The sequence below is a fragment of the Leptonychotes weddellii genome, chromosome 5 (assembly GCF_054177405.1).
Source record: "Leptonychotes weddellii isolate Sample4059 chromosome 5, ASM5417740v2, whole genome shotgun sequence".
NCBI lineage: Eukaryota > Metazoa > Chordata > Mammalia > Carnivora > Phocidae > Leptonychotes > Leptonychotes weddellii.
The window spans coordinates 157,213,833-157,239,858 of record NC_138373.1 but is presented as its reverse complement, the minus strand read 5'-3'; the positions used below and the strand labels follow the sequence as shown (position 1 = coordinate 157,239,858).

General features: G+C 54.4%; 1 protein-coding gene across 3 annotated transcripts in view; it reads left to right on the top strand.

Moving 5' to 3' along the window:
• CERK (ceramide kinase) overlaps positions 1–23,221 on the top strand; it is a 40,735-nt gene extending 17,514 nt beyond the window's left edge. Inside the window, exons 2-13 of one of the 3 annotated variants that reach the window (XM_081822661.1) lie at positions 262–375; positions 700–822; positions 5,935–6,060; positions 7,666–7,729; positions 9,145–9,290; positions 14,567–14,641; positions 15,460–15,612; positions 17,281–17,386; positions 17,955–18,031; positions 18,704–18,909; positions 19,617–19,825; positions 20,877–23,221. In XM_081822661.1, coding sequence (XP_081678787.1) covers positions 262–375; positions 700–822; positions 5,935–6,060; positions 7,666–7,729; positions 9,145–9,290; positions 14,567–14,641; positions 15,460–15,612; positions 17,281–17,386; positions 17,955–18,031; positions 18,704–18,909; positions 19,617–19,825; positions 20,877–20,949 — 1,472 coding nt within the window. In that variant the 3' untranslated portion in view covers positions 20,950–23,221. Of the gene's footprint in view, positions 1–261; positions 376–699; positions 823–5,077; positions 5,172–5,934; positions 6,061–7,665; positions 7,730–9,144; positions 9,291–14,566; positions 14,642–15,459; positions 15,613–17,280; positions 17,387–17,954; positions 18,032–18,703; positions 18,910–19,616; positions 19,826–20,876 lie in introns of those variants that run through there. The other 2 variants (XM_081822663.1, XM_081822662.1) reach the window with 2 other exon arrangements.
• Positions 23,222–26,026: the final 2,805 nt, after the last annotated feature.

Here is a 26,026-nt window from a genome sequence, read left to right as displayed (position 1 = left end):
AAAGTCAGCTGAGCAGATGATTTGAAAAGTTGGCAGTCTACATTTGGTGACTCTGTTGGATAAACGGTCCCATCTTCTGATAACATTGAGTTTCCCAAATGTATTTAGCTCTGAATTTAAAAACTGCATATGATTTTCTTTGTACTTTGGGATGCCTAATGAGAATATTAAAGCAGAACGGTCCCAGCCTTTTGGGATGGACTTCTTGTACTCACGTGAATTCTATGAAATTCATCTGATGTGAGGATGTGGTCTTTACAGATGCTTGCTCTGTGCCTATTTCTGAGATCATCACTGTAGAAGAAACAGACACTCACGGGAAACGCTCCAGCAGCGGAAAATGGCAGAAGATGGAAAAGCCCTTCGCTTTCACAGGTGAGGGCGCGAACTCCCTCCCCCGTCTTCACCGATTTCACGCAATGAAAAGGCGACTTTTTCGTCACTTGTTTGACAAGCTCAGTGTCTCCTTTTTTTAATCTTTTAGAAACTCCCTTATGTAATTTTTTCCAAGACCGACTTTTAGTTAATGTTTTGATCATCTCGTTTCTTACTTTCTTTGTTTTTTTGTTTTTTATATGGGTTAAAAGGACTGAGAAGTAGGTCTTTTTCCGAATGCCCTGGAAGTGGCTCCCCGGCCAGGCGGCGGGAGCGCGCGCGTGGGTGCGAGGCTGCGCCCTGACGGCCCGCTCTGTCTTGCAGTGCACTGTGTGAAGAGAGCCCGCCGCCGCCGCTGGAAGTGGGCGCAGGTCACCTTCTGCTGTGCCGAGGAGCCTCTGTGTCACCTGTGGCTGCAGGCCCTCCAGGAGCTGCTGGCGAAGCTCAGTACGTGCGCTCGCGGGCCCCCAGGCCCAGGCCGCTGCCGCCGAAGCTGCTGCCCCACCTCGGGCACCGCTTCCTGTAACCGTGTGGTGGTCGGTCGGTGTGACTTAAAAACTGACCAAATACCAGCTAGAGGGGCAGCCCAGTGTCGTGGGCCGCCCCCCACGTGGCCTCCCGGGGCCGGGGCGCCTTCCCTGACCGGCCGCGAGCCGGGGCGTGGGTGCCTTGGCCTGCTGAGCCCCGGTTTCTGTTTCCGGGCAGCGGGCATGGTGATCCCTGCATTGCAGGTGAATGCGGGGCGTAAACCAGGTAGAGGGGACGCACCTCCCACATCGGGGGTGGGCCCCGACATCTGAAATGACGATGGGTTGCTGGGCGACGAGAGTCTGTCTCCCTCTCCTATTTCGTGCTGTCCGGTTATAATCTCTATACATAATCCGGTCAACTCGGTCCTGGGTTTAACCACAGAATACAAAGAGCGTGGGTGCGGGGTGGTTTTTGGTCTTTTTAAGTTAATTTGGCATCTAGATCAAAAAAGTGAGGGACAATTTATTTGAAGATGGTGTGGCCCACATATGAGCTTCAGAGAGACTTCCTCCCCGGGAAGCCTCCTGCATCTGACCGTCTCATCCTGCAGGACGCAGCGCGTGTCCACTGACAGTTCCTTACGTGTCACACCCCGGGGGCTCTGTCCTGCTTGTCCCCTGTTTCTCTGGACTTCCTCCTCGTCCTCACGGGCTCCTTTCCTGTGTCTCCCCCCTCCCCCCCGCCCCATCCACCTGTTGCTTTCTTGAGACTTTGCGTCTCTAGATTTGGGCTGATTCTGTAGGTTCAGACTCCTAGAGGAAGGGCTCTGGACCTGCCCCCCATTAAAAGCTGGGGGGTTATTTTCCGCAGAACTCGTACGAAAGCCTCCAGTTACCAGCTGCCCCAGGCCCCTTGTATCTGCAAGTATTCGAGGGTTCTGTTAGTTCAGCTGCTCTGTGATTTTAACTCTAACTGTGTTGTCTGTTTTATTCTCCCGGAAGTAGCACAGACTCCGGGAAGCGCCCACATCCCATGCGTGCGGCTCGAGGAGCTCACACACCAAGTGCTCCCATGTAACCAGCATCCAGATCCCAAACCAGAACCCTGCCAGCCCCCCAGGGCCCCCCGAGCCCCCGCAGTCGCTCCCCCGCAGGGCGATCACTGCCAGCTTCATTTTGTGCTTCGTAGACATCAGATTACACTGCAGAAGCCCCTGTGTCTGGCTTTTTGGCTCAGCGTTGATGTTTGCGAGGCTAACCCACGTTGGGGTGTGTGGTGTCCGCTGCTCGTCCGGCTGGTGGCACGGTCCCCCGCCTACGACCATGGATTTCTCCATTTTACTGTTGAAGGTCACTGGGCTAGCTCCTGGATGTGGGCACCAGCAGACAATGCCGTTCTGAACATTCTGGTGCATGTCTCGTGCTGGGCACTCGCTGGCCTTTGTCTTGGCTGGGTACGTGGGAGAGGAATTTCTGCGGGGGGCGTGCATGTGTTCAACTCCTGTAGGCACCATCAGACCGTCTTCCAGACTGCGGTGCCAGCAACAATCCCCCCGGCAGAACATCAGAGTTCTGGTTGCCCCCATCTTTTCCACACCCTAAAAGTTGTAGCTGTTTTGATGGGTGTCAGGAGTCTTGGGCTAGGGTATTAATTTGCATTTCCCTGATAGCTACTGGAGGTGAGAAATACGTTCCTATGTTTATGGGCCACTTGGAAATCCTCTTTTGTAAGGAGTCTGTTTAAGTCTTTTGTCCATTTTTCTGTTGGGTGGTCTATCTTTTCTTCATGTTATGTAGATATTCTTTGCGTATTGTGGATCTAGATCTTTTATTGGATTTATGAATTACAGATACCTTCTCTCGTTTTGTGGTTTGCCTTTTTACGCTTACTGGTGTCTGCTGATGAACAGACATCCTCGATTTTAATGTAGTTCTATTTCTCTCTTTTTTCTCTATGGTTACTTTGGATCCTATTCGACATCTTTGTCCAGGGCCCTAAAGATATTTTCTCCTCAAAACTTTGTTTTATCTTTCACGTTTAGACCTACAGTCCGTTTGGAGTTGGGTTTTGTGTGTAAGGTGAGTGGTCAAGGCTCATTTAAACACAGGGCTGGGCTCGACCGCCTGGCTGATGGGAAGGACGGCCCTTACCCCGCGCATGCTGACACCACCATGCCGATCTTCACTTCTTGCTTCTTTTTTTTTAAAGATTTTATTTATTTATTTGAGAGAGAGAGAATGAGAGAGAGCACATGAGACGGGGGAGGGTCAGAGGGAGAAGCAGACTCCCTGCCGAGCAGGGAGCCCAATGCGGGACTCGATCCCGGGACTCCAGGATCATGACCTGAGCCGAAGGCAGTCGCTCAACCAACTGAGCCACCCAGGCGCCCTTCACTTCTTGCTTCTGTGTCGAACTTGGATTGAATTTCACTTTGTATCCAATGACTTTGCTAAATTCACTTATTAATTTTAATGGATTGATGATTCTTTTGGATTTGCTTTAAGCAGAATCATGTCACCTGTGAATAATGGCACTCCTGTTTCATTCATCTTAGTTCTTTTATTTCTCTTACACTTCTCCCCTGGGGCGGGTCCCAGGGGGGAGGATCATCTCAGTCCAGCTCTCCGGGGCAGTTTCCAGCATTTCACTGTCAAGAATGATGTTTCTTGGGTTTTTAATAGATTTAAAAAAAAAAAACATTAAGGGTCATCTGGCTGGCTGAGTCGGCAGAGCCGGTGACTCTTAATATTAGGGTGGTGAGTTCAGCCCCATGATGGGCATAGAGATTACTTAAAAGATAAAAATAAATAAAAATTTAGAAGTCAGGGAAAAAAAACATATTAGGGAAGTTCGTTTCTAATTCCTAGCTTTCTAGACTTTGTTTTTTCTTAAACCAGGGCTGATTGTTAAGTTTGATAAATGGTTTTTCTGCATCTCTGGAGTGCTCGTGTGATTGCCTTCTCTTTGAGTTACTGTGTTAAGGACATTGGTTTCTCTTGTATAAAAGCCTTTGTATTCCTATGAAATCCACTTGAACAAGACCCGCTATCTCTTTTTATATCTTTCTGGAGTTGACTTACTGATACTTTGTTCAGGGTTTCTACACCTTGGCTCAGGGGAGAAGCAGAGCCATGCGTGAGTCTCTTGACTGGTTTTGCTGTCAAGCGTTGGTGGCCCCATGCAGGGAGATGAGAAGTGCTCCTTCCTTCTGTTCTGTGGAAGTGTTTTCGTGACATTGGGGCTGTGGTTTTCCCTGAGTCCTTGGAAGGGTTCACTGGTGAAACCATCAGGCCCTGGGGTTACTTTGTGAGAAGGTTTTCATTAATGACTTCAGTTTCTTCATTAAATATCAGACTATTCAGATTTTCTATTGCTTCTGCCAGGTTTGGTAAGTTGTATTTTTTGAGAAAGTTTGTCCATTCATCCAAGTTTATAAATTCATTATTAAGAAGTCCTTTCACTTCCCTTGTAATATGTGCAGACTCTGGGGTAATGTCCCCTTTCTCATTCCTGATAATTAGTAATTTGTCTCTTCTCCCTAGTTCTGTAGCATCTTTATTAGGGAATTGTCAATTTAGTGAATCTTTTTACTTTTACTTTTTGAAAGATTTTATTTATTTATTTGTCAGAGAGGGAGGCAGGCAGAGGGAGAAGCAGACTCCCTGCTGAGCAGAGAGCCCGATGCGGGACTCGATTCCAGGACCCTGGGATCATGACCTGAGCCGAAGGCAGACGCTCAACCGACTGAGCCACCCAGGTGCCCCATTTTTATGAGTCTTTTTAAAGAACCAACTTTCGGCTTTGTTGATTTTCTCTACTGTACATTCCTCCCAGTATTTTATCATGAAGGTTTTCAAGCATCCAGAAAAAGTGCAAGAATTGTATAATAAACAGGCACATACCCACCGCATAGATGTGCAGTGGTTCACGGATTGCGAGCTTTGCTTTGCCAGCGTCTGTGTATCTGTCCATTAGTTCATTGTAATCTCTGCTGAGTTTCAGAGTAAGTGACAGACGTGGGGCACTTTAAATACTTCAGCGGGCATCTCATGAATTAGAGATCAACATTTGTGTACCGTTCTGAGCTAGAATTCCCATACGGTGAAGTGGACAGATCGTGAGTTTAAATCAGTGGTATTGGAACATGCATACACGTAGCTGTTGTCGCCCAAAGCCCTATATGAGACATAGACCACCCCAGAGTTTTCTCGTGATCCTTCTGTCGGTGCAGAGACAGCCACCACGCAGATGGAATGACATCATGGGGGCCCTTTCGAGTAGGGCTGTGACTCTCCACGTGACGGCGTTGACAGGGATCCACGTTGGTTAGTATACCAGCAGTCTGTGCTTTTTTATTGCCCGGTAGTATTCCATTGTGTAGCTGGACCGCATCTGTGTGTCAGCAGCCAGCTGATGGACATGTAGGGTGTTTTCTCTCGGGGCTGTCTCGAACAGTACTGTTGTGAACTTCCGTGTGCAGAATTTTGTGTGGCCTTAGGCTTTCCATTTTTTGGAGTATATACTTTTTTGCTACTTTTATTGATTTGTTAGTTGTTTGTTTTTGAGTGTCAGAATCTATTTGAACTGACCCCACAAAAATGGTGGGAGTTGCTGTACAAACATGGGTGTGAGCCAGGTGAGGAGGCTCTCTGGACGGGACTGAAGCCAGGGGCTGACGGCCTGTCTGTGTCTCACTGTCTGTCCATCTGTCCATCCTCTCTGTCTCCCCTAGTGGGCCCTTCTGTACATCTGTTTCTTCTTGTTCTCTGCAGACTCACCTTCCTTCACTTTCCAGAAGTCACATTTTATAGGACTCTTCATCAGGAGACCGTGTCTGTCTCGGTCAGAATTCTGAATTTTTGGGGATTTGCAGATACACAAAGCTCCTGCCCATTCTGATAGGCTGTCACTTTTCTCTTTTCATAGATTAGGAAACTCTTTAGCACGGTTCTTTAACTTAAAGATACTTTGTTCAGGCAATACTAAGCAGAGTTCTCAAACCATAGTCATTAGATTTTCTTCAGTAATACAGTCCTTCCTGTTGATATATGTTGCATTCACTGTGATTTACACATTGTTGTTTTGTAGCATCGAGACCAAAGCATTTACTGGTGTTTATTAATCCGTTCGGAGGGAAAGGACAAGGCAAGCGGATCTACGAAAGGAAAGTGGCACCGTTGTTTACATTAGCCTCCATCACCACCGAAATAATTGGTAAGGTATAAATTCTGTTATATATATAGGAGTAAATGTGAGAATGATACAAGTGTGGTCACTAGACAAGATTTTTATCTTACAAGTTATTTTAAACAAAGTAAAATGTGTTGTTTTTTTGTTTTTTTTTAAATTTTATTTATTTACCTGACAGAGAGAGAGGCACAGCGAGAGAGGGAACACAAGCAGGGGGAGTGGGAGAGGGAGAAGCAGGCTTCCCGCCGAGCAGGGAGCCCAACGCGGGGCTCGATCCCAGGACCCTGGGACCGCGACCTGAGCCGAAGGCAGACGCTTAATGACTGAGCCACCCAGGCGCCCCAAAATGTGTTGTTTTATATACCAGAACGAGAGCAATACAAAATAAAGAATGTATACTTTTCTAGCCAAGTCTTAGCATAAACAAAAAGCACTCGAGGGGCGCCTGGGTGGCTCAGTCGTTAAGCGTCTGCCTTCGGCTCAGGTCGTGATCCCGGGGTCCTGGGATCGAGCCCCGCATTGGGCTCCCCGCTCCGCGGGAAGCCTGCTTCTCTCTCTCCCACTCCCCCTGCTTGTGTTCCCTCTCTTGCTGTGTCTCTCTCTGTCAAATAGATAAAATCTTTAAAAAAAAAAAGCATTCGAGAAAATCACTAAGAAGACGAAAGGGTAAAGATCAGGGACAGAAAATTCTTGCAAGAAGAGATACAAGCAATTTATAAGGCCTAGAAAGGATTTCACCAATAAGTGACACCTGAAGAAACGTAATGTGGCGCCGTGTTTTCGGCACCAGGTTTTTAGCACAAATTCTCGGAGCTGGGCAGGGCGCAGGGACACTCTTCTCCTCCCCCGACCCCGTGCTCTGAGGTCTGCACAATTTCTGAAGGGCACCAGCAGTGTGGGCAAAGAGCCTTAAAAATGTGGGATGTTTGCCCAGTATCCCAGTTTTCTCACGCTTTCCTAGGATGACAATCAGGTGTACGGGGTGATGTGCACAGAGGTGCGTGGCCACATTTTATAATAGCAAACATTGAAACCACGTGAGCGCCCACTGGCAGGAAACATGGGGCTACAGTTGTGCCCTGTGATTCCGAAGGGACAGCACGTGGACCTTTAACGTGGTCTTTCCAGAGAACTTTTCATTGAAGAAAAGTGGCTATGATAAATGCTGGGAAGTCAGGGGTATGAGACTCCACACAGAGTAGCTTTTCTGTTCTGTTTTTGTTTCTTACGTTGAATACACAGTCTGTGGACTCACGTTTTCTTTTCCTTACGTCTTGGGATATTCTAAAGTTTAATTTTTTTTTTAAGTTTTATTTTAATCCAATTAATTAAAATTTTCAACATAACTGGGATAATAAGGAAAAACTATAAAATAGAAGATATAATCTCTTTCCAAAAAGTTACTATGTGTTGGCAATTAGATGCCAAGTATGTGACATCTTACCTTGGGCATGTCATCTTCCACTGAGGTCAGTGTCCCCTCTCCTTAAGAACGACTTCTTGCAGGAAATCCTCCTGAAGATGTTATAGGACCTCATGTGAAAGGAAGTGTTTGCTTGCTTTTTATTTTAAATTGGATTCTCAGATTTGAATGTAAGCTCTACAACGTAATGTTATTCTTCCTCACAGTTACTGAACGAGCAAACCAGGCCAAGGAGAGTTTATATGAGATCAACATAGACAAATACGACGGGTGAGTACAGTTCCTTTCATCTTGACTCCTACATAGTGGACGCTAATCAGGCTTTACCCATCTTAGTGTTGTTCACTCCCTGTCCTTAGTTTTGTTCCTAATTGTCATCGGAGAAAATTAGAAACAGCAGAAAAGTTCCATCACACCCCCTTCTACGACTTAGAGACAACCACTGGCCGCTTTCCTTTTCCGTCTTCCTACCTATGAATCTTCTCTGGATCATTTGAAAGTCTGTTACAGACATGATTCCCTTTTGTCCCTAAATAGTTGAGTGCATGTTTCCTAGAAATAAGGCTATTCTCTTACAGAACCAAATGCCATGATAACCCGGGAAACCACACGACACCAGGCTCTTACATGTTTGCTGTCCCCGTTCGGGGCCCGCCTGTTGTCCCCTTGTTCCTTTACAGCGGGAGACCTGCCTAGCCCTCTGGCTCTCGTGAGCACTCTAGTCTCAGATCTGGAGCCGCTCCTCAGCCTTTCTTGGTGTGGCTTAGGTTTTGGGAGTACAGACCAGGTGTCCGTCGTGCCCCTCGGTTTGGGCGTGTCTGGTGTCTCCTCTTGGTCGGCCCCAGCTGTGCGTGCTTGGCTGTGGGACACGGGGGGCTGCTGCGTGCGAGGCTGCGTCTGTGCTGTGTCTGTCTCTGCTGGCACGTCAGCCCCTGGAGGGCCAGCGTCCTGGGCCCTGTGCGTAGCTCTCCCCCAGCTCTGGGCACAGGCCTCGCGCGTGGCAGGTGCTCGGCGAACGAGCGCTCGAGACCTGGGGAAGGGCGGCTATCTCCTCAGTGGTGAGGACCCGGGGGGCTCACAGACCGGTGCTGAGGATCAGGTGTGTTGGAAGGACCCTTTTGAAGGCCGTGTGGCGAGTACTGATGTGGGATCGGGCCCAGGACGGCTGCGGGAGGTCAGGAGCTGTAGGCAAAGCCGGCTGGACAGCGGCAGACGACACACACAGAGGGATGGTCTCCAGGACGTCTGGGGGAGAACTGACTGGTCCCAGTGATGGAATCCTACAGGAGACTCGCAGGGACTCGTAACCCAAGTGACAGTGACGTTACCAAGCCGTGAGATAAGGAGCTGCAGTCGGGTCTGGAGACCGTGGTGCAGCCAGTGTGGGGAGCCTGAGCTGAGCTCTCGGCGGGGCGGGTCGGCCCCTGGGGTCCAGGCGGCATGAAGGTTAAGGGCGCGGGGCTGCCTGCTGGAGTCTGGCTGGTGGAGGGCCGTGGAGGAAGAGGTCTGTTCTGCTTTTGTCGGCTTATTTCTTAGCAGTGTGGCCTGAAGGGAAGCACCCGGCTTGCAGGCTGAGGAGGAGGGCATTCTCCGCGAGGAGCGGGGGGGCCCCAGGGGAGAGTGCGGCATTGTGGGGGGATTGTGGGGACAGCAGAGGGACCCTAACAGCCCATGTCCCCCTGCAGAATCGTCTGCGTCGGTGGAGACGGCATGTTCAGCGAGATCTTGCACGGCCTGGTTGGCAGGACGCAGCGGAACGCTGGCGTGGACCAGAACCAGCCCAGGGCAGCGCTGGTGCCCAGCCCGCTCAGGATTGGCATCATCCCTGCAGGTAGGGGCGCCGCCTCCCCCCCTTCCCTGGGGGCATCAAGCTTGGTTTTCCTTCAGGTTCATTTTGTTGCTGAGACGGTGGTTTTATCACCACACGGGTGCAGACTTGGTTGAGACAGGTCCCACGGGTGCTGAGAAGCCGGCAGCTAGGGGACAGTCTGCTCTCAAAGGACTGACCAGCTGGCAGGGGTGGGGGGACTGGGGGTTGGTGGGGGGGCTCACGCACTGGGGTGGGGTGCCTTCCTATATAAGATGGGGAGGATGGGGACCAGGGGCTGTTTACCCCGTGGGCTCCTGGGCTGTGTCCCAAAGAGGTCTGGCTCAGTGTGTTGTTTTTTTTGTTTTTTTCAGATTTATTTATTTATTTATTTGAGGGGTGGGGGGAGGAGGGGCAGAGGGAGAGAGAGAGAATCTCCGGCTGACTCCTCACCAAAATTGGAGCCCAATGCGGGGCTCGATCCCACGACCCTGAGATCACAACCTGAGCCGAAACCGAGAGTCGGACGCCCAACGGACTGAGCTCCCAGGCGCCCCTGGCTCATTGTGTCTGTAGGAAGTGCCTAGTTCTTTGAAAAACCACCGTGTTGAGCTAAGGAAAGCCTGTGCATTGTTGCTTCGATGCCACAGGGAGGAGGCATCCCTGCCCAGCACCCCGGGTCTGCCCCTGGGTGACAGTGATACAGGCTGGGCAAAAATCCCACCTGGCGCATCATGTCACGTCATTTACAACCACTGTGAAGGCCTTGCCGTCGTGGTACCGCTTTACGGGCCAGGATGAGCAGTCACAGGGCCCCCCCGCTTTACGGGCCAGGATGAGCAGTCACAGGGCCCCCCGAGGGACCGCTCTGCCCCGCCCCACAGTCAGGAGAAGGCTCTTTTTCTGACGGAATAATGTTTATATAGTAGACGTGTTTATTCTTGGTTGGTTACAGCTCACAACTTTTTTCCCAAGTTAGGCTCTTGTCTTTTGAGTTTGCATGTGTTCTGTTCTGGACGACATGAATTTTATTTTTCTATCTGCTGAACTACTATTCCATGATGTCTTCTAAGGCCGCTGGCCCACAGTAGCGTTGACGCTTACAGCCCTGAGCTGTAATGTTCAGAAGCGCAGCGTAGGAGCCCCTGCGGCTCCCACACGCGGCAGGGTCGTGGGGACGGGCGGGGTGCGCGCTGTGGGCCTTCTGGGCCCTGGGCTTCGGCAGAGGACAAGATGGGCGTGGCCTCTGCCCACACAGGAGGCCCCCACCGCACAGGAGACGTGGGCGCAGAAGGGTTTTCCATGGCGGCATGCTTGGAGAAAATGGGTTCAGGGACAGTGGCCAGGAGGGGCTTCTCTCGGTGGGAGCCCAGGGCCCTTCCTGAGAGGCGACCGGTGAGCGGCCGGCCGTGCACGGACGTGGGTGTGCCGGGGGTCAGCTGGGGCAGCGCTGTGTGCCCGGGAAAGGGGCCCGGCTGGCAGGGGCTGCCAGGAGTGGAGTCACCGAGGGGCCCGCACAAGGGCCCAGCTCGAGAGGGAGGATGTCATAGAGGCCGGTGGGCAGCGTTACCTGAACGGGCTGGAAGAGCACCCCCGCGCTCCGTTTTGGGCAGCGCTGCCCGCGCCCCGGGGAGGACGCCGGTGCTTGGGCCGGTGGCCGAGTGGTCGGTGTGAGTCGGGCGTAGCTTTGCAGCAGAGCCAACAGGCCTCGGATGGAGCCGTAAGGATGAAGGAGGCAGCAGGGTGGCCCCGTGATGTTGGCCTTGGTAACCTGGGGGCACGAAGACGAGGCATCGGGGTGGGGGCAAGAGTTCTGATGGAGACTGGAGACGGGGCTCCTTGGGGGCCCTGGGGCCAGCACTCGGAAGTAGATGGCCAGCGCTGCGGGGGTCTAGCCGGCGTGTGGCAGCCTCGGGGTGGCTGGGGTGGTCCGAGACAGAGCGTGTCGGAGACCAAATCACTGCTCCGGTGCCGATGCTTTATAAATTCTAGTCTCTTTCCACTTGAGGATTTATTTATTATTATTATTTTTTAAGATTTTATTTATTTATTTGACAGAGAGAGACACAGTGAGAGAGGGAACATAGGCAGGGGGAGCGGGAGAGGGAGAAGGAGGCTTCCCGCGGAGCAGGGAGCCCAATGCCGGGCTCGATCCTAGGACCCTGGGTTCACAACCCGAGCCGAAGGCAGACGCTTAATGACTGAGCCACCCAGGTGCCCCATCCACTTGAGGATTTAGAGGAAGGAGCCAGTGCACAGAAGGAGGGGGGCCTCTGTCCTTGTTTCCGTGGGCACACCAGAGCCCACGCGCCTCTGCAAACTTGGTCACAGAACCCCGTCCTGTCGCCTGGTCTGAGCCAGACTTTGCGTTTCCAGCTGGGGCTTCCTCTTGGTCAAAGCCTTGGCCACACAGATGTCTGAGGAAATGCCCGGGGAGTTAGGTCACATCCGAGGGATGAGCTGTTGAAAGCACACTCAAAGTTAAAAGGATGGAACGGTGTTTGGGGGTACCCGGGCTGCACCAGGCTGGCCCCTTCAAAACGGAAGGTGCCACGAGCTGAAGGCTCCCTGGAGCTCGGGCAGGTCACTCGTTCAGTTGGTGATCACGCACACTCGCAACACAGGCTTCCCAGCCCCGCTGTGGGCCCCAGAGTGAGCGAGGCGGGGCCCCCAGGGTGCAGGGAGGCCGACTGTGGGTACAGAACGCAGAGAGCCAAGCGGTGGGGGGGCAGGCCGTTGCAGACACGGTGCTCTGGGAGGCCTCTCGGGGTGACACTGGTCCAGGACCTGGAGTGCGGTGAAGACAGCCCTGCCTTTGGGCAGCAGTGGCCCCTGCAGGGGCCCCAGGGCAGGACGAGCCTGGCTCTGGCCAGGAGGTGTGAGCGGGGAGCAAGAGGTGGGGTGCAGGGGGAGCTGCAGGCAGAGGGCGGTGGCCCCAGGGAGGCTCCTGAGGAGGGAGTAAGCTGAGTGATGACCTCCTTTAAAAAATCTGACTTTTTAGCAAAACCATCCCCGAAACCTGTCAGAAGCTCAGGTCGCCTGCCGGTCCAGGGGCAGGGCCCTGGGAAATCCTGGAAGGCTAGTACACGGGGGCCACACCCCAGCCCGGCCAGGGCCTGGATGCCTGACCAGGAAGGCCGGGCGCCTCGCCCTGTCCCTTCCACACCTCCGTGGATGAGACGCCTCCAGCAGCTTGGGAACAGTGCGGTGCCATCCCGGAGATGGGTCATCACCACGGCCCGCTTTGCTGTGGTTCTGCCGGGCGCCCCACACGCTCACACTGAGCCCTGGGGAGCCCCATCCCGAGACTCCGCTTCCCTCATGGTGGTGTCTGGCCTGGCGAGGCCTCGGGCGTCTAGGCCGCGGGGTGGGATAGGGACCAGACGCTCGCTGCTTCGTGCTTATTGGGCATCCTTGGCAGAGTTCCTGCTGGGGGTGCGGTCCCATCTCTGCGAATGCAGGCGAGTCTGGGAGTCCGGGTCAGCGTGCCGGGAAAGTAAACAAGGCCCGGGGCACGCAAGGGGAGCAAGTGGGCTCCACGGACATTCTGGAAAGTTCTGAGGATGGGAAGAACTACCTGAGGGCATAGTTCAGAGTTATTAAACAGCTCTTTCAGAGTTTGTTCTCTTAGAAATGTTCATGCTGGTTGTCCTGGTACCCTTCGTTACAAAGATGAGGGTGTGGGAGACTCTGAAACCACACAGGTTCTTAGATGCTGTTGCTGTGAATTTTTAATATTTTAAGACTTACTCCTATGGTCTTAGATGTTTATTTAAAAATTTTTATTTTTTGGGTGCCTGGGTGGCTCAGTTGGTTAAGCAACTGCCTTCGGCTCAGGTCATGATCCTGGAGTCCCTGGATCGAGTCCCACATTGGGCTCCCTGCTCAGCGGGGAGTCTGCTTCTCCCTCTGACCCTGTTCCCTCTCGTGCTATCTCTCATTCTCTCTCACTCAAATAAATAAATGAAATCTTTAAAAAAAAAAATCAGTTTAAAAATTTTTACTTTTTGGCTCATTTTTGGTTAAGGTTAGGTTGGTTAAGGTTGGTCAGGTTAAGATTAACAAAAAAAGAAAAATACTCATATTAAAAACATATGTGTGTGTTCATATAACTTACCAGCAATCAGAAGCCATATGGGCACTTAGAGGAAATAATTAAGAGCCTCCACTCTGATGACAAACTGGACCGGGTTCTGTTACTCTGAGACATAACACAGGGTGCTTGCAATCCAGCACGTCTGTGGGGAACCACGAGCTTTCCGGCTTCAGGGGACGTCACTCATGACGGGAGACTCGATTGTTCGGGGTCCTGAGGGTGGGGCATCTGGACCCTGCGGACGGGCAGGCTTCTGTGCCCGTTAACTCCAGTTATTCCCTGATGGGTGTGGGTCTGTGGCAATATGGTGCAATTCTAGATCCTGTCATACACTTTACTCTTGGGAAATCCACACTAGGCTTTTTCAACTAGTTAGCAGACGTGTTAAAATTCAGATTGCTCAGCCCCATCCCAGACCTGTTGAATCAGAATCTCGGGGGAGTGGGGTTCAGGAACCTGTAATAAATAAGAGCCCAGGAGATTCTCTGCCCACTCAGGCTGAGAACAGTCACCTGGATTATGCCCCAGTTAGAAGAAGGACAGACATAGGGATGGTCCGTAGCATCATCACCACGCTCCGGGGATCCTGGCACCAGCTGGGTGCCCTGAGATCACCCCCAGTCTACGGACGAGCATGTCAGTGGGAGACGTGTGCTCGCTGAGCTCCATGGGGTCCCCTCCAGGCTGTTAGGTGGCGGCTGCCGTGCGTCTTTGAGCAGCGATGGGCCCCAGAGCATTCTGTGAATCAGGCCGCTGGTGTCCGGGCGCGGGCTTCCATGGGGCTTTTTCTGGGACGTCCACGGGTTGTTCTTGTTCTGCACTCACATTCCCGCTGGTGATGACTCTGCATATGCCCGTGGGTCCTGTGGCCACTGGTGTGTGAAGGGGGGACATAGATGCCGTGCAGAGTGCGGAGCGACGCCCCGGCCGCCACCACCACCCACATGTCTCGGGCTCCGCTCCCCAAGCCGGGGCAGCAGTGTCTGAAAGCTCAGTGAGGAACTAGTGGGATTACTGCAGGCAGTCTCCGCATTTCTGATGAATTAATCTCCATTTGTCCAGTATTCACTTTATATAGCTCGTGTTTAGTCCTTGTGTCCTTACTCCAGGGCCAAAAGGAAGAGCGGATCACTCCGTTGGAAACCTGCTGCAATTTTAAATTATTATAATGATATCCAAGACCTTCCTTTTTTTCCTTCTTTAGGGTCAACAGACTGTGTGTGTTTTTCGACGGTGGGCACGAACGATGCGGAGACGTCCGCTCTGCACATCATCGTGGGTAGGTCCCTGTCCGCGGCACCGGCCGTGTGAGCCGTGCGGACCTCCCTGGGCCTCCCGCCAGCAGGGCTCCCTGGGCCCTGGTTCCTTGCCACCTCCCATCTCGTCCTGTCTTCCCGTGGCCATCGGGGGGGATGCTTCATCAGCACAGACCCTGCTCAGAGCCGTCTGGGGCCCCTGCTCCGCAGCCACACCCTGAGACCTGATCAGCTGCCTCAGTGTCCCCATGTGCGGGCCAGGCCGACCCTCTGGCCCCGACATGCCCCACGCTCGCCCGGTGCTCTGCTCTCTGGTGCTGCGTCCGGGACGTGGCCCCCGTCCCTGTCAGGACAGGCTTGCCCAGGCCCGAATCCACGCCACCTGCGACGCCCCTTCCATGTGGCGTTAACCGGGCACGTGCGCGCTCAGCCCCGAGGGCAGGAGGCCACCCGTGTTGCTAGTCGCCGGCTCAGAAAGCCAGGAATGGCCACGGCCCCCGCTCCGCAAGCACGTGGCCCCCTCCTTGTCCCCAACGACAGTGCTTCGTCCTTGTGACCGGAGCCACTCAAGTGCTGCTGACGAGTTGTGCAGTGATGATTGCCAGTTTTAGAACGTGGGTGCCTTTCCCTCCATTCACGGCACGGCACCCACTCCGTGGGGCCGTGGGTGTTCCGTCCCGACAGGATAGCTTTCCAAACCTCTTTTGGAAATGTTCGTGAAATTCTGTCATTTGAATGAAGCGTAGGCGCCCAGCCCCCCGCCTCCCTCCCGTGTTAATCATCTGTGTCGGCGGGAGGAGGTGTGGCGTGGGAGTGGACAGGGGACCGCTTCTCTCCGCAGGGGACTCGCTGCCCATGGACGTGTCCTCCGTGCATCACAACAGCACGCTGCTGCGGTACTCCGTGTCCCTGCTGGGGTACGGCTTCTACGGGGACATCATCAAGGACAGCGAGAAGAAGCGGTGGATGGGTCTCATCAGATACGACTTCTCAGGTAACTCACAGTAACACCCGCCGACTGACCTCCCCTGCACCACGCCCGTCTCCACCGACAGAAGCCGCGGGTGCTCGTCTGCCGGGCTCAGGACGCCCGCAGGGCAGGGCCAGCACCCCGAGAACCCGAGAACCCCCACCCTTGGCCACAGACCTGTTCCCCTTACTGGCCGCAGAGCTGGAACTGGTGGGAACTGGTGGGAACTGGAAGTCCATTGCAGACCACACAGAACAGGGACAGTCTGCTCATGTCGAACGGTGTCGCCTTCAGAAAGGGGTCTGAAGGTGCAGAGGCTGGTGGGCACGCCTGCCGCCCACAAGTGCTCCTTGGCTGAGTTTGATCAATGTCATTTGGTCACTGCCCTTTCCAGTTTGCTTTTGGGCAAATCTGTATTGAGTTCAATCAGAGAATCCCAGGTATTAAAATCTGAACCCTCTTCTTGGGAGAAAAGGGGACAGTAATCTGCTGAGCTTGAGGCACCGCAAAGACCTACCTAAGTACAGTGTGGCTTGAAAGTTAAAATGTAAGGAACTCTGAAGAAATACATCTAATAAACCATAGTTAGGAAAAGGAACGACGAAGAGGGAATTAGAAAAGACTGGCGCCATCTTCCTGACTACCGGCTGCTGCGCTGGCCGCGTGCTCCCTGAGCCCGTGGGGCCTCGTCCCGGCCCGCGGTCACCCCTCCCCTGGGACACGAGCGCGTCCTGCCCACATCTCCACCCCCACCTGGAACCCGACACGCCGCGATGCTTGGAGGTTGTTCTGGAGGCAAGAGGAGGCTGACGTTTTAGGGCCCGCGGGACATGCACCCGGTCCGTCTAAGGACAGGCAGAGATGGGTCACTGCTGTCCGGGAGAGAGGCTGCCCTGCAGGGGCCCGGCAGGGGTGTCCTGGGGGGAGATGGAGGGATGAGCAGCGGGAGGATGGTGGACGCCAGGGGCCACGGGGAAGTGGTTTCTCCACAGGACAGGTGGTTCCTGAGCATCTCCCAGGTGCCCAGCCACGTGCTAGGTGTTGGCAGGGCAGGCCAGAGGCAGGAGCGAGGGGTTCAGTGCCGTGCCTGTCACACCAGCTGTGACCGTGGCCAGTGCCGGCCCCGCATCCGACTCGGGGACGTGGTGTTACTGTTCTTGCAGGACACAGCCCGGCCCCACTGTGGCCCCATTCACATGTCCTGCTGGGCTTCCTCCACTCAGCGGGTTGGGTTCATGCCACGCACTTTGGGGTCGGTTCGAGGCAGGCCAGGAGAGCGGACAGCTCACCGCAGTCTGCCACGGGGGCTGGCCACAGTCCTCTGGTGGCATGCTGCCGTGGACTTCGTCAGAGTTCTTCCCAGACGCGGAGTGGTCCTGGGTGACCTTGGGCGGCCGAGCCTGGGGGACGCTGGGGCGTCGGCCAACAGTCTGGAAGGAGCGGGGGGGCGGTTCTGGGGGCTCTGCCCTTTGAAGCGTCTCCTTCAAGTTGTACAGACATCAGCAGACGCCAGCGACCTGCGGGCAGGCCAGGAGGGGTCCCAGGTGGGGGCAGCCCTGGTGACCAGGTGCCCAGCGTGGCCCGGTCCCTCATGCGCCCGTCACCCGGGTCTCGGAATGCGCTGGCGGCGTGTCCTGGGGTCCTGTGGCTGGGAGGTGCCGCTGGGCTGATGGCTTTCCGCTCTGCTCTCAGGTTTGAAGACCTTTCTCTCCCATCACTGCTACGAAGGGACGGTGTCTTTCCTGCCAGCACGGCACACGGTGGGGTCTCCGAGGGACCGGAAGCCCTGCCGGGCAGGGTAAGCGCGTTCTCCCGCGTGTCTGCTGTACGTGGCATGAACTAAAGCCAGGCTGTTCGGGGCTGTGCTCTGACCGTGGACGCGGGGCATCTTTGGTGTGGATGGGAGAACGTGGTTCTCGCGTGCCCAGCGATGGCCTAGCTCGGTGCAGGGCCTCCGGGGTCACGTGCACCTGCGTGTGTCCCTTCTGGAAGTGAAGGATTTGAGGCCATAAATCAGAACAGTTAGAGGCAGGAGCTGTTTTACCGACGTGTCGCTAAGCTGAGCTGCTGAGCTAATCTCTCTAACGGGGGGCCGAGCAGACCTGGCTTCACGGCCTCGTAGGGCTCTCTCTGTTCTTGTGATGCTTACACGTGTTAGAGCAGGACTCACGGACACATGTAGTTGTTACAACATCTAATTTGGAGAACTCAAATTGGTGTGCAAAGGAAATACTGTTAGCTAAGCCTCTGAAACCGAGCTTGCTGTCACATGGGAATTAGCGCAGCCCTGTGTCCGTGCCGAGCGTCCGCGGCCCACGGTCCCGTCTGCGCACCGCAGGGAGGGTCGTGCTGTCCTTGTCTTTCAGATGCTTTGTGTGCAGGCAAAGCAAACAGCAGCTGGAGGAGGAACAGAAGAAGTCGTTGTACGGTTTAGAGAACACGGGTAACGTCTCAGAAACACGGTCACGACCGTGTGTGGAATTGCGCGTTTTTGAATCTTGGAGGACATCGCGTCTTCCCGTGGCCGGTCTCTCCCTCCGCTGGTGCCGCCCGGCGCATCCCTTTCTCCTGAGCTCCTGGCGGCAGCAGATGGTGGCTGTTTGCCAGCTTTGGGGAGGCGCAGATGGCAGGGGACCCGCTGTTGGGGCATCAGCCAGGCCCCCGTCCCCCACGATGCTCTGCCCGGGGCCCAGCGAGCGCCCCTGCCACCCACTCACACGCGAGCCTTCGGGCTTGGCCCGGCATTCATGAGGGAAGGGGCGCCCCAAACCGTTCCTGATGGGCACCGAGAGCCTCAGAGAATGTTCACGTCACAACATATCATTCGTCTTTATTTCCAGCCGTTTAAAAATGTGAAAATTACTCTTAGCTCACAGGCCACACAAAATCAGGGGCAGGCCAGACTGGGCGACCCCTGTTCTAAATTTTCCAAAAGTCCCCATGGGGACCAGCGAAACAGCTCTGCCTTTGGGAGGCGGCTCTCTGGGCCCGGCGGTCGGCACAGGATTCTTTGCGCTGCTGCTGGGGGGGTCAGTTGCGTGGGGAATTTGTGGGGATGGTCTCGGGACACCCGGCGCATCTAACGTCCCGTCCGCAACACCCCTTTTTGCTTTAGAGGAGGTGGAAGAGTGGAAGGTGGTCTGCGGGAAGTTCCTGGCCATCAACGCCACCAACATGTCCTGCGCTTGTCCCCGGAGCCCCCAGGGCCTCTCCCCGGCCGCCCACTTGGGGGACGGGTCTTCTGACCTCATCCTTATCCGGAAATGCTCCCGCTTCAACTTTCTGAGGTTTCTCGTCAGGCACACCAACCAGTATGACCAGGTGAGTGGCGCGCCCCGCGGTGGCCAGTGGGGTCCGTGGCCCCGTCCCTGCTCGCGGTGCGCTGGGAGCCGGCTGGTGCCTCCCCGCGAGCGGGGGCGGCTTTCCGGGCCGGGCCTCACCCACTGGAAGTGCCTAGTCTCAGGGACTCCTGGTGAAGGCTCGCTAGAAGCACAGAGTCTCCTCCAGCAAACCTTTCCATAGTCGCGGGCATCCTTGTCCACACAGCGGAAGACCCCACGTCGCACGGCATCGAGAGGCCCGGAGCTGTGGGCCCGTCTCTGATTTTACCAAGATTTGTGGGTGGTTTTTTGTTGTTGTTTTTTTTACTTAAATTGTATTTAAGGTCTAGTCTAATGGTGTTTTTATGTGGCTTTTAAAATAGTGCTTGTGAAAAAGGTAAAGAATTCTACAAGTTACTGCTGGGGAACCACCAGAATTCTTTTTTTTAAAAAAAAAAATTTATCTTTTAGAGAGAGTGGGGGGAGGGGCAGAGCTCGACGCGGGGCTCGATCCCACAACCCTGAGATCACGACCTGAGACGAAGCCAAGAGTCGGACGCTCAACCGACTGCGCCGCCCAGGCGCCCTGGCCAGAATTCTTTAGGAAAGTGCTCGTGGCTGTGGACGCAGCCGCGGTCGCTGCCCACGCCCGGCCTCCCCCGCAGAGCGCCTCTAAGAACACGATCCCCCTGCTGTGTCTCTCGGCAGTTTGACTTCGCTTTTGTCGAAGTTTATCGAGTCAAGAAGTTCCAGTTTCTGCCGGAGCACGTGGAGGAGGAGGACAGCGACCTCAAGGAGCGGGGGAAGATGCGGTTCGGGCCCGTGTGCAGTGACTCGCCTCCATGCTGCGGCGCTGCGTCCAACAGCTCCTGGAACTGTGACGGGGAGACCCTGAGCAGCCCCTCCGTCGAGGTCAGGTGCGCGCCCGCGGGCCCCGCGCTCCATGAGCTCCGCGTCCCACAGCCCAGGGGCGCGCTCTCCGGGGTCAGCCCCCGCGCGCCGCTGTCTCGCTCGGGAAGGGTACTGGGCATCACCACGTGGGTCACAACACGACGTATTCGTTAGACAGGCCGTCCACCTTGGCAGACACTTCCCGGGCCCCACGTCACCGAGTCCACCAGCAGCCCCTCGGCCTCAGGGGGCCCCACCTGTGGCTGGAGCTGGGGGTCGGCTCGCGGGGCAGCGGGTCCTCTCCAGACCCGCAGGCATCCGAGGACGAGAGGTGGCCACGAGGCCGCAGGAAAACCCGCCAGGACAGTTGTATGTGCGGGGATTCAGCTTCTGTAATCTTACAAGTTAAAGACATGGAATTATTTTTAATCCCGGTTAAAGGATTTACTTAAAAAGTAGGTTACTTTGAAATTTAGGAACAGCATTCTTTTATGAAGTATATCCTATGTATCTTGAAAATACTACCATGCCTTAACCAGCGAGTGGCTTGGTTAGGGGGTTTTTCCTACTGAACATCTTGGAGGAGGCCGCAACGGCATTAATTAAGGGGGACGGTGGCCCTGCCGGTGGGCTGATAGCCATGCGGACCGCTGAGCCCCTCTGCTCTCATCATGCTTGTTGTGGGAGGCGGGGTCTCCAGGGCACCTTGGCCATGCTTCGGGCCCCGGGGCCAGGGTTGGGGTGGAGCCCGCTCGTCCTGGGTGACCAGACGTCCTGCACATCCCATATGAGGGGGGTCGCCCCCCACGAGCCCCCTCCCTGCTGCCCTGAAAGCTTGGAACACGATTATCTAGAGGCTTGTCACGCTGCTAAAGGGCGGGTGCTGGACGTGGAACCGCGTTTGCAGGGCCCTCAGCTCCCTTTACGAAACAGGCTTCTCAAGAGTGTGGGTCCCTGCGGGGGGTCAGGCCCAGAGCCGGCCACGAGGAGACCCCCACCCCCCCTCCAGCCTTGACCAGCTGCGGGGCCAAGGGTCAGGAGGCCCTGGGGGTCACACGTGGCCCTTTGTCTCTGCAGGGTCCACTGCCAGCTCGTTCGCCTCTTTGCACGGGGCATCGAGGAGGGTCCTAAGGAAGAACGGGACAGCTGAGCCATCCTCCCGCATCACCTGCCTTGCCGTGCTTGGGAAGCGTGAACATTATTTAAGAAAATTTCTGCAGAACAATTATGTTGATACATATGTTTAAATTTAGAAATTTATTTTTGATAGTTAGATCTTGATTTTAGACAAAATATCTTTGTCAGCAATTTCGTGAACATACCTGGCATTTTCAGCTCTCTGTGAACCTGTGGGTTGTGCTTCACATAACTTATTCTCAGCAAACGGCACTTGTCGGTTTGGGGGCGCCGCCTTCTTAGATTTTATGCCAATGGCGCAGAGTTTTCAAGGGCCCATCCGTGGCTCTACTGCAGTCATTTTAGGGACAGTGGGTGTGAGCAGAGCATCTGGCGGGAGGTACCTAGCAGCTCATTGATCCGCTTTGCAGGACTTACTCGAAGGTTTATGATCAGGTTTTGGAAAACACTGGATTGCCTTCATGTTATCTTCACCTTAACTTGTGCTCGGGACGCGCTTACTGGATCCGGTGCATCCTGGGCGGCTTCGGTGACCTGGGAGCAGGACCATTTTAGGGAGAAGGACACGGACAGGAGGGACACTGTTTCTTTAAAATCCCAGCCCTTGCTTTCATCGTGCTAGTGCTTCTGGGACAATCCAGCTGGTAGCAAGAACAATCATGAGCTCGGGACCTGGCATCTATTTTAAATGTGGAGTACCGAAGCTTCATAGCGACCCAGTGAGTAACAGGTGGGCCGTGGGGAAGCGGAAGGAAGCGAGTGCACAGGACATACAAATGCACTTTGTGAATTCTGTGTTCACTTCAAACCCGAGTGCCCGAGCCCCGCTGGGGTGGGGTCCCGAGTGCCCGGGGCTCCTTGGGTGCAGGCCCCAAGTCCACATACGTGGTCCAGACTTGTGCTTTTCTGCACACTTGAGTCTATATATTTATTGAAAATGATGTCCTTTTCAACCGGAAGACCGCAGTCTCCGTGGTTAGCGCCATGGACGTCTGCTGACGAGCCGGAGCCGCAGCGGCCGGGGCTTCCCTGTAGCTGTGACCCCCCCCCCCGCCCAGCCCCTGGGGCGGCCCTCGTCCGCGCTCTGGCCTCGTTTTCTTTGTATGCACACTTAGGTATGTGGAAGATGCATCGAAAATAGCTCCATCTGAAATACAAGCTGCAGAGCCCGAACTCTGGTTCGCGGAGAGCGGAAGCCCGACTGTCAGAGGAGGTCGTTACTGACGCGCTGTTGTGCGCTTGGCTTACGGAGGTGCAGCTGGTCCTGTTGGCATCAACAGGCATCGTACGTTTTTAGAATTCACTTGCAGCGTTTGTATTTTGAAGTATACACGAAATCTCCTGCTTTATCACTCAGTCCCATCCGGGTCAGACAAAAGGGCAGCTTTAACAGTGGTTTTTTCAACAGACCACATTATCAAGTAATTGCAAAAATGGCATGGTCTACGAGGTCGTGGGTGGGCGCCGAGTCTGGGTACGGAGTGGACAGCTACACTGGCCGTTTGTGATTCTCAGTGCCCGCTGCTGGTTGGAAGAAACCAGAGGACGGGCAGCTCCGTGTGGGAGCAGGGCCGCGCGTCAGGGCCCAGCCAGCCAGAACCGCGCCGTGGAATGTGCTCCTTCGCAAGTTTCCCCGAAACAGTACTGGTCTGTCCTAAAACCCACTGCCAATTTTAGAAAAACAGTCCAGGCCACGGTAAGCATCTTCTGTTCCCCGGGAGAGCCGGCCCCGCCCCGGGCTTCCCGCACGGCTGCCCGCACACCGACGTCCAGAACCGCAGGCCTTGGGGCTCTTCTGGGGCGTGTGTGATTGTCGGAACACCCCGAGAGTTCTCGATGATCTGCACACAGGACACAAGGACCGTTCAGACATTCCCACGTGGGCGAGAGGCGCGGATGTCCAGGAAGGCCCCACAACACCTGGACTCCAGGGACTTGGGGAAAAAAAAAAAAATGGAACTGATGGTGGGTTAGTGAAAACTTAGGATCATCTAGAAGGTTAGTCTATGTTTTAACTTCGTGACTTATTGGTGCAAAAACACCATGGCAGCCATTACGCTCCGACCCTATTCCTGCTTATTCTCCTCCCCAAGTGTGCACCTGGTGCCCGGCGCCTTGCTGCCCAGTGGGCGGGCGTGACTGTTCTGGTACAATCCTGTGTAACCGGCAAGTATGGACTGAAAGGGTGGCTTCGTTTTCTTGTAATCTTGCTGGTTTCAAGATTGGAAAATGGCGTATTTGCTCTGATATGTTTGGGAAGACAAAATAAAGTTACTTTGGGCAGAGTTTCTTTTTCTCTTTTATAAATTCTTGTTCAAAGTAGAGCATGTTTTGTGAGAACACATATACCCATTTTTTTTTAAAGATTTTATTTATTTATTTGACACAAAGAGAGATGGAACATAAGCAGGGGGAGCGGCAGAGGGAGAGAGAGAGGAAGAAGCAGGCTCCCCACCGAGCAGGGAGCCTGATGCGGGACTCGATCCTGGGACTCCAGGATCACGATCTGAGCCGAAGGCAGCCGCTCAACGGACTGAGCCACCCAGGCGCTCCATATGCACATTTTTTTTTTTAATTTTTTGGAGAGCAAGCAGGTGCATGTGAGCAGGGGGAGAGGGAGAATCCCAGGCAGACTCCCCGCTGAGCACGGAGCCCAGCCGACCACAGGCTCGATCCCACAACCCTGATATCATGACCTGAGCCGAAATCAAGAGTCCGATGCCCAACCGACCGAGCCACCCAGGTGCTCCCACCTTTGTAACAACTGAAAGAACAAGAATAAAACGAACGATGTGTAGCTACCACCCAGACCAAGACACAGAACTTCACCCTAAAGTCCCTGTGTTCCCCTTGTGGGGGGACCCCCGTTTCCAGTGTACCATTCCCTTGTTTATCCACGTGAGGGGGGTCAGAACAGCTTACCCTGAAATAGGCCACTTTGGCATAAGGATTGTTTTGAGCTGCAGACCGTCAAGGAGCAGCAAATGCAGGAGGCACCCTCTGCCCCCCCCACCCCGTCTGCTGAAAAGGACGTGAACTTCCCCTTGAGAAGGCATGTCTTCCTCTCACGCCAGGAGCTGAACCGCCTCTACCACTGGGACGGTCGGCGCCGAGATGGGTCTGCACAACCCTTAACCTTCCCTCACTTCCCCACATGAAATTACCCAATAAAGTCCTGTTACCTTAGAAGCCCAAACACCTTTTCCTTCGTCTTGTCACGTCTTGATGAATTTGCCCTTTTGTTAAAATGGTGCATAAACCCCAGGGTCTAACTGCTTCTTCGGGTCTTCCGATCTTTTTCTATAAATGTCTCCATGTACAAAAAATAAGCTATTAGCATCAAATAATTGTTTGCCTTTTCTCCTGTTCGCCTGCCTGCTTACTCGGCGGGCCACAGCCCCCGAGCCCAAGCAGGCACAAGAAAGGTGCTTTCTTTCCCTACACACTTACAGTACCTGCAACGTCTTATTCCGCAGGTTTTGCTCTTCACCTGAAAGGAGTCACACTGTGTGTCATCTTCTGGAACTTGCTTCTTAATTCTGCATGTCTGAGAAGACATTTCCATCATGAAGCTGAACTTTCCAGTCTAGGAACACTGCATACATTCCCACTTAATAAGTCCTCACTCAGGTCTTTCGAATAGTTTTTTTTTATTTAAGTATTTTATTTATTTGACAGAGAGAGAGAGACAGCGAGAGAGGGAACACAAGCCGGGGGAGTGGGAGAGGGAGAAGCAGGCTTCCCGCCGAGCAGGGAGCCCGATGCGGGGCTCGATCCCAGGACCCTGGGTTCACGACCCGAGCTGAAGGCAGACGCTTAACGACTGAGCCACCCAAGTGGTTTTATAATTTTCCCACAATCTCTGAATTGTTCAGCTATATTCTTAAAAACTGTATTTTGGGACTATTCTAAAATTTTTTGTTTTTACATAGGAATGTGATTTTTAAAATTTTTTTAGTGTATCATCTGGTATCCAGAAAGCATGCCTCTTACTATGAAAACTTACCCATATGGGACGCCTGGGTGGCTCAGTTGGTGAAGGGTCTGCCTTCGGCTCAGGTCATGGTCCCGGGGTCCTGGGATTGAACCCCATGTCAGGGTTCTGCCGGGGTCTGCTTCTCTCCCCCCCCGCCCCCTCCCCTGTCCCCATTTGTGCTCTCTCTGTCAAATAAATAAAATCTTTAAAAAAACACCTTACCTCCAGATCTGGGGGTTTTCTACTGTACCATCATCTGCAAGTAGGAATAGTTGAGTAGCTCCCTTTAGGACCTTACCCATTTCGTGCCCCGTCTGTGCCAGCGAGCGCGGACTCCCAGTACAGAAGGGACGACAGTGTCTCTAAAGGAGCGGGGCCCAGGGTGCCCGCCCCCCACCTCTGCCGCCCGTGTGCTGGGAGCCCCGCACCCCCGGCACGATGCCAGCCCGTGATGGAGGAGGTGCCGGGACCCTGCAGGAGAGGGGGCTTCCCAGCTCCAGCGTGTGGCGGGGGCAGATTTCAGCAGCCGGCCAGAGGCTCGGTCTCCCCAAGTACCATAGGCCACCAAGGCGCCTCCTTTGGTTTCACAGACGCCCCAGGGGGAAGCCAAGAGCTTCAGCTGTCGGACTGCTGTAAACACACAAACTAAAATATACAGACTGCCAACAATACCGATTCTACCGAAATACAGTCCCCAAGTAGTTCTTACAATAGCAATTAGACTTATTTGTGCTACTTTACTGACACATTAAATAATAATACAGGCAAACCGGGAGCCCCATCAGCAAGGGTGGGCAGGGAGGGGCCCGTGCTGCCCACGCCCTGGGCTCCGACCCCTCCTCACCCGTATCCATCCCCAGAGCAGGCGTCCCCGCAGGGCCAGGAGCTCGCACGCCTGTCCTCTGGGGCTGTGCCGCAGAGGGGCTTGTCATCAGGAGAGTCGGGGTGGGGGGTGCAGCAGTCCCGAGAGTGTTCACCGGGTGCCCGGTCCCCCAGGGACCACTGGCCGGTCACAGCAACGTCCCAGCCCCTAGGACGGTGCCTGCAGTGGATGGGTGGATGGACGGATGGATAGATAGATGAAAAGACCAACGGAGGTATGGATGAGCAGGTG